The following is an 8,446-nucleotide window of genomic DNA, read 5'->3' as shown; positions in this document are numbered from 1 at the left end:
CTATAAAAAATTTTAAAAGTTAGCTGGGAGTGGTGTCATGTACCTGTAGTCCCAGAGACTTCGGAGGCTGAGGCAGGAGGATTGCTTGAGCCCAGGAGGTAGAGCTGCAGTGACCCATGATTGCACCATTGCACTCCAACCTGGACAACAGAGTGAGACTGTCTCAAAAAAAGAAAAGAAAGATTTAACTTTGCAAAGTAAATATAGCTCACAATAATTTATCATGCATAATATATAAGTAAATAAATATAATTGAGATAGCCAATCCTCAAAGAGACATGTGTTTGGGATTTTTGTTTGGGATCAATTCTATGCTTGTTTGTCATCTCCCCACCACCCTAGCATCTGCTTCTCCCTCAGGAACGACCCTTACCTTAAACAGTTTACTGTCTTTATCCTTTGAAATGACCGACATCTTGAGGGCAGTAACTATTTTACAATGATAGCCACCATCTAATGGGGGCTTATCTAAATATGCATTACAAGCATTATGTCATTTAGTCCTCAAAAAATATTGATGGAGTAAGTGCTATTATCCTAACCTTACAGATAAGAAAACTCCGGCTTAGATAATTTTTTTTCATTTTTGTATCCCCCTATGCACACCCAATAACTGAAATTTTATAAACATTTAGAAAATACTTGAAAGTCATATAGTTTTCCTAGGATAAATGCGCAGAAATGGAGGAGTGAGACAAGACTCATTTTCTTTGAATTTTAAAACATTCAGAAAACAAAGGCCCTAGGCCATTCTGCTTTGACCATGTCTTCCCACAGTAAGACCAATCTGAGCACTCAGGTTGTCTCAGATAGTGGAGAAAGTGTTTCTCTCGGAAGCAGCGTCCTCATCTGGAGGGTGTTATGTCTCCTCTCGTAGGAATTTGTGCTCCACTTGGGGATTGGAGAGAGGCTGGGCTGGGCAGGGGGTGCCTCAGGACACCTCACACTCCTCCCTCCAAGAGCCCACCCTGGAAGATCTTGCAGAATAGTTCCACGTAGCTGGTCAAGCTCAGTTTTTATCATTCATACCCTCTGTGTAGACTGAGTCCCTGCAGACAGTTTACCTGGTGGTGGAAAAGATGGTTCCAATGCCCACATGAAAAATCGAGAAATAAGAGAGACAGAAAGACTGCTGAGAATGAACCCAGAAAGCAACCATTAGTTCTCACACACATGCGTGCAAGTACACACACACTTGAAATTAAACCCTGTCCTGCTCACTGTAATTCTGTAGTTACTTTTGTTATTTTATTCTAATTCTTGCAAGCCTGCAGCCCTTTCACCATTTCAAGAGTTCCTATAAATCATTATATAACCAACTTGAAAATCTTCCTCTGGGCCTATGGCAAATTTTACTGAGCAAACAAAAGCAAAAGGCCAGCTGTGGTGTTCTGACCTCTTTTCACTAAAGGAAACTGATGGTTCAATTGTTTATGAATTGCATTATACTTTACATTGTAGTATACAATTGTGGATTACAATGTAAGCAAAACCTGTACCTGAATGTACAATGCTCTGACTGAATTAAGCAAAGGAACCTTTTAAGTAATTGGGGGCCCATCAAATTGGTCCCAAGAATTTGGAAATAAAGAGTTAAATTGTAAAATCTAGATGTAATGGATCAAGAACATAAAGTCTCCTAAAAGCAAGAGAATAACTATTAGGCCAGAGAAGGACTTTTCTCAAATGTGCCTGTAGTGTGATAACCCAAATGAAGAAAGAAATTATTCCATGGAAAGGACCTGACAGCCACAGAAACATGAAACAACTGAGGGCAGAGTCATGGACTAGCCAATGTCTAACCTGGGGAAAGGAGAAATTTAAGCATTAGGCCACCATTCCTCTGGGACCAATGGCAAGGCTCTCCCTAAATTGAGCCAGTTGGCGGAATGTTTGCATTTGTTTCTTTGATGGCATCGCACAACACGCCAACACCATGGCAAGAGAAGAGAACTAAACTAAGAAAGGGTTCAGAAGAAAACTCACAGTTGAGAGTGAAGGGCTGCCACTAAGGGCAACACAGAAGGTTGCCCTGGAAGGCAGGGTAACAGCAAGCTGGAGCTACGGTAGGCGGATTACGTATGTATGGCAGGCAGTGGGGTAGTCTAGGTTTCCAGGGGCTCCCTGTGTATTGATTAATTTGAATAATTTTCACAGGTTCTAGGGCATAGAGGATGCCCCTCGTTGTCTAGTACCTGGCTCTAGAGTGGGACATTAGGGGTGGTACAGAGTGGCCCAGAGTATAAGAGCCCTCATCAGGGAGTTGTTGTGGTGGGGACTTAATCAGCTGCTTAAGAAGGGGAGCTGACCAGCCTCCAGCTAGAGCCTCAAAACTGCATCAACACTCATTTTTAAAAAGTAATAATAAATGGGCCAGGCGCAGTGCCTCATGCCTGAAATCCCAGCACTTTGAGAGGCTGAGGCAGGCGGATCATGAGGTCAGGAGTTCGAGACCAGTCTGGCCAATATGGTGAAACCCTGTCTCTACCAAAAATACAAAAAATCAGCCAGGCCTGATGGCGGGCACCTGTAATCCCAGCTACCCAGGAGGCTGAGGCAAGAGAATTGCTTGAACCTGGGAGGCAGATGTTGCAGTGAGTCCAGATAGCGCCACTGTACTCCAGCCTGGGTGACAGAGTAAAGCTCTGTCTCAAAAAAAATAAAATAAAATAATAATAAGAAGAAGAAGCCATGTAACACAGAGTGGTATCTTGCATCCCACTAGATCCACCACCTAGAGCCCAGTGTTGAAAAGGATTCTAAATCAGAGTGCAGGCTCTGTGGGAAAAAGTGCTGAGATTGTCGGGTAATGCCTGGAAGGGTAAGGAGGCAGTAAAAAATCCCACAAGCCACAGATTTGCTGGCCTAGATGTTACAGAGTTACTATCTTGGGTTCAAGGGCTCCCCTAGAGCAAGATCCTCTCTATATTGAAAAAGAGGCATTAGCTATCTCTGCCAGGTGCTTAGAGTATTTGACTAATCTCAAGAGGAGTCTACTGGTCCTTTTTGGCTACACCTTCTAATTTCCCTCGTAGTCCTTAAGCCAATTTACAACTATATACTTATTAATTATACATATATGATATATTTATTATTTATCTATTTATTAAATGTTTTATTATCTATTTACTTGTTTATTATCTATCTTTCTCACTAGGCTTTTAGTTCTAGTGAGGATTTTATTCACCAAAGTAAACCCAGTGCCTAGTAAGATGACACTCTTTCAGAGCCCACATTCTATAAATATTTGTTGAATGAGTGGGTAAACAAAAACAAAGGAAATAATAAATGGATAAATAAATCACTCACCAAGCAATTTTCTGATCCTGGTGGAGCTCTTTTTAAGGAAAAGACAGAACCCTCATCACACTTCAAGAAGTATGTCTGGTATTTCTCATAAGATTATAGCCTGTTATCCCAGTGAGTGCCTTATTCTAATATGTAATTTAGTTAACGAGGGTCAAGTGCTGGGGACTGTCCACCTGTAAGCACAGTCAAGCGTGAGCCTCTGAGTGGACTATAAAATAGAGGTCGGATTCAGGCAGCATCCTCTTTCACCCTTAGGGAAAGGTACCTCCCAGTCTCCCTCTTGCACTCTTAGGGAAAGGTACCTCCCCCAACTTTATTCCCTATTTACAGCTTCTGCCAGAGCAGCAGCAAAGTCATTGTATTTGATACTAACGCATGGTTTCTTAGGTTACTAGTTTAAATAAAATCTGCTGGGGCTTAGAAGATTTTTCTACATTGACTTTCATCCTTGCCACTTAATTAAATCCCTGACCTGAGAAAGAGTGATTTTCAGCCACCTCGCTTTCTGTGGCATCAGCATGAAACTGTGACTGTTGAAATACCAAAATGCCAGTTGTGCTTAATGCTCCAGGGGTGACAAGCCTGTTATATTTGGAATCCCTGATGAAGATAGATATTAACTGAGAATTGAAAATGACAGCGAAGGAGATTGAATCAGAATAGCAAAATGAATACGCAAATCTACTTTTGCTCCAATTCCTAAACGTGTCAGAAAATACTTTTTTTTTTTTTTAACACATCTGTAACAGTACTAGAAAACAAGAATGCATGCTAAGAGAGAACCAGAAATCTTGGGAATTTCCTCGCAGACTACAGCAAATGCAGTTGAGTTGTGAACAATGAAGATGACCAGAGACCAAAGAATACTCGGGACAAAACAGCTATAGAAGGGGGAGCACATTTAAAGAGACACAGAATGCTCTGGACTTCACTGAAGAGTGTGAAGAGTCTGCAGTGGATTGATTGCATTAATGGCCCTAATTATTCATCCCTCCCTATATTCATGCCCGTGTCATGGGCTTTGCAGTTCCTCTCAAAACAGAGGTGGAGCCTGTTACCCTGTCCCTTGAGTCTGAACTGGCCTTGAGACTTGCTTTGGCCAATGAAATGAAGCAAAGTGACAATGTGTCAGTTCTGGATCTAAGCCTTAGAGACTTCATGTGCTTTGCGTGTTTCCATGCGCTGCTCCTGAACCTTGATCATTGCTATGAAACTGACCTTCCAAGGAATGAGAAATGTGGACTAGGGCAAAATCACCCCAGTCGCCTCAGCAAAAGCCAACACCCAGGCCTGTGAGGGAACCATGGGGATTTTGTGGCTGTTTATCACACAGCGTTACTGTGACAATACATAATTGATACAGTCTCAACTGTATTCATAGCACCACATTACTACTTATAATGAACAATTGGCAGCAATGATGTTGGACTCCAGAATTAAGCCAACACCTGTACTCTAAAGAAAAAGAACCCATGCCTAAGGGGGCTCTAATGTGAGCACAGAAGCCTGGGAAAGAAGAACTGTGTTGAGATAACTCTGGACCTTCAGACCTTCTAGAGGGCACGGGACAAAGGAAAAGGCAGCTCTACTTAGGAGAAAAATAAACTGACCTATTCTCTCCCCAAGGGTAAGAAAATCCTCCTTGCTATAGCTATTAGGATAGGAGGAGGAGGCGGCACCATACTGCTTACCTGCTATATATTCAAGTATGCAAAAGGGAGATGCACCAATTGGCACACCCTGCTCCCTTAAACAGAGCCTGTAAATAGCCCTTGCACTTGAGAGAGAGACCCATGGCAGACCACAGATATCGAATAGTGGAAAAGCCTGTCCACATCCACCTACCTCCATGTTCAGTCTTTCATAAAAGGAGACAACCAAGAAACATTAGATTTTAGAAAAAATACTTGATATGAAAAAGAAGTAGTAAGATAAAGGATAGGCCAACTAAATTCAGAGGAAACAAATGTTCAGTAAAAGAAAGAGGCCGGGCATGGTGGCTCACGCCTGTAATCCCAGCACTTTGGGAGGCCGAGGTGGGTGGATCACAAGGTCAGGAGATCAAGACCATTCTGGCTAGCAAGGTGAAACCCTGTCTGTACTAAAAATACAAAAATTAGCCAGGCGTGATGGCAGGCGCCTGTAGTCCCAGCTACTCGGGAGGCTGAGGCAGGAGAATGGCGTGAACCCAGCAGGCAGAGTTTGCAGTGAGCTGAGATTGTGCCACTGCACTCCAGCCTGGGCAACAGAGCAAGACTGCATCTCAAAAAAAAAGAAATATTGTTTTGAAAATATAATAATCTCTGTACAATCCATTATAACATTGCATCCATGATGGAAAGCCACTTTCAGAACTCTTTCAGAAAAGAATAAGGAAATAATGAGAAATTAGAAAGAAAGAAAACTTTCAGAAATAATAAAGAACCCGTAGAAACTATTTTTTTCTAAAAATATTTTCTGAAAACTTTTTCTGAAACAATTCTCAGTATTACAATAAATAATAGAAAAGCCCAAATACAAAATAAATGATCAGGAAAATATAATTGAGAAAAAATTTAAGAACATAGCGGAAAATAAGACTGTAGGTGTGTAAGAAAGACAAAAAATGTGAGGATGGATTCAGAAGGTCCAGCATGTGTTGACTAGAAGTTCCAGAAGGAAAGAAGAGAGAACATCATAGATGGGAGAAAAACATGAAAGAAATAGTAGAGAAAATTTTCCCAGTGTGAAAAATAGCAGTCTTCCGATTGTTACAGCTGTGTTGAATAGAAACAACAACAAAAACACGTTAGTCTTCAGCCAAACCCAAGTAATTATTGATGAATGATGTAGACACACACACCCACATGCACACATACACAAGTCTAGTACAAAACTCCAATTACACCAGCATAAAAGGTGGCAGGTGGGAAAAATGGAGCTAAGCAAAAGTGTGCTAGGTTTTGAGAAGGTATTGGGAAGGTATAGATAATGATAAAGATAATGACCAATTCTACATGTACACATCTATTTATAAATGTAAGTGCGTGGGAAGGAGTCTAGAAGGACACACAGGGAATGGGAGGTAGATCATGGGGCTGAGAAGAAGGGAGATTTGTATCTTGAAATGTATCAACTTCTAAATTTTGGAGCTTCATGATCATTTATGTATCAAACTATAGGTAATAGTTATTTTTGGCCAGGCACGATGACTCATGTCTGTAATCCCAACACTTTGGGAAGCCGAGGCAGATGGATTACAAGGTCAGGAGATTGAGACCATCCTGGTCAACATGGTGAAACCACCTCTCTACTAAAAATACAAAACCTAGCTGGGCATGTTAGTGGGTGTCTGTAATCCCAGCTACTCGGGAGGCTGAAGCAGGAGAATGGCTTGAACCAGCGAGTCAGAGGTTGCTGTGAGCTGAGATCGCGCCAATGCACTCCAGCCTGGCGACAGAGCAAGACTCTATCCAAAATACAAAACCTAGCTGGGCATGGTAGCGGGTGCCTGTAATCCCAGCTACTCGGGAGGCTGAAGCAGGAGAATGGCTTGAACCAGCGAGTCAGAGGTTGCTGTGAGCCGAGATCGCACCACTGCACTCCAGCCTGGCGACAGAGCAAGACTCTATCCAAAAAAAAAAGTTATTTTTAAAATACAGCATAAAATCATGTTTGCCTTCAATGTGTAATAAAGCTATTTTCTTGGGTAGGAAGAACTGATAAAAGTTATATTTACTTTACTTCTATTTCTTTTAAGACTATTTGTGTAAATGAGAAATGATTACTCCTGACTTTAAAGGTATCTTATTTTTCTTTTTTTACCTTTACCCAACTCATTCATTCTTCGTTTTAGGCCAGGAGACATAATTACTCTTTTAGAGGATTCCAATGAAGACTGGTGGAAAGTAAGTGTTCCTCTTTCTTTAGAAAAAAAAAAAAAAGAGAAAATCAGTTGATAACTATAATTACAATACATGCTACAATTGTGGATGCATGCCTCCTTTTTCCTTTCAGGGGAAAATTCAAGACAGAATTGGCTTCTTTCCTGCCAACTTTGTTCAGAGACTACAACAAAATGAGAAGATTTTTAGATGTGTTAGAACCTTCATTGGGTGTAAGGAACAGGGGCAGATAACACTGAAAGAGAATCAGGTGAGTAAATCACACAAACACATTCCAGATATGAGCCAAATAGGGTGTCATTTTAATAAACATAATAATATGTATAAATCTGAATGAGTGGGGTCACATTCAAAGTATGTACTTTGAGAAAGGATATATTTACTCCAATGATATCAGTGTTGTAGGAGCAAAACATGCGAACTAAAATTTTAGGAATCTCACTTGGTGATACCGGTTCATAAAGGAAACGTCATAGCAGCAGGTGAGGGCATCTTGTCCCCCATGCTCTTCTCTGAGGACCACTGGTCTCTGATGTGGGCAGCTTCTCTCATTCAGGCTCTGAGTTAGTGTCCACCAAGGGTGTGGTTAATTTTTCAATGCTCTCTAATGAATACTTTGTTATTAGTTGTTGCTGTTAGGAACCTCTTGGGTTTTCTTATCTGGACTCCAAGCCTCTACCTGTTCACTGAAGCCCATAACAGCTTCATATCACTGCAAAAGACAATAGACTAAACTTAGATAACCAGATACTATCTCAGGCTCATAAATGAACGTCTCTGTACGTATAATCTAGGGGTGCCTGTCACCGTCTTGCTCCAGGGCCAAGTTGAATGTAGAGTTCTCTTTGATGCTGTCAATTTTCCTGAGAAGTAAAATGTGAACCCCCACATTTTTATGTCTTTAAGCTCCACCATCTCACGGCTGGAAAGTTGATAGAGACAAACAGCCTTCTCACACCTTAACTCTCTGGCCTACTCTTCCTCTCTTTGTCTTCCAGCAGAGAGAGGCCTTCCTGCCCTCCCTTCTTCTCTGACTGCAGCTCCCCTCAGGTCATATCCTGTGTCCTCACTACAGAGTGAAATAAAATGCTTGGACTTATGGCCGGGCTCGGTGGCTCACGCCTGTAATCCCAGCACTTTGGGAGGCTGAGGAAGGTCCATCATGAGGTCAAGGGATGGAGACCATCCTGGCCAACATGGTGAAAACCCGTCTCTACTAAAAATACAAAAGTTAACTGGGCGTGGTAGCACAC

At 41.6% G+C, this 8,446-nt stretch overlaps 1 protein-coding gene across 2 annotated transcripts in view; it reads left to right on the top strand.

Moving 5' to 3' along the window:
- STAC (SH3 and cysteine rich domain) overlaps positions 1-8,446 on the top strand; it is a 174,743-nt gene that overhangs the window by 148,296 nt on the left and 18,001 nt on the right. For both annotated transcript variants that reach the window (XM_011964370.1, XM_011964369.1), the window contains 2 exons: positions 7,145-7,196; positions 7,306-7,443. In XM_011964370.1, the coding sequence (XP_011819760.1) occupies positions 7,145-7,196; positions 7,306-7,443 (190 nt within the window). The remainder of the gene's footprint in view (positions 1-7,144; positions 7,197-7,305; positions 7,444-8,446) is intronic.

The sequence above is a fragment of the Mandrillus leucophaeus genome, unplaced genomic scaffold, assembly GCF_000951045.1.
Source record: "Mandrillus leucophaeus isolate KB7577 unplaced genomic scaffold, Mleu.le_1.0 Scaffold695, whole genome shotgun sequence".
Lineage (NCBI taxonomy): Eukaryota > Metazoa > Chordata > Mammalia > Primates > Cercopithecidae > Mandrillus > Mandrillus leucophaeus.
This window is presented reverse-complemented; position numbering and strand designations above follow the sequence as displayed.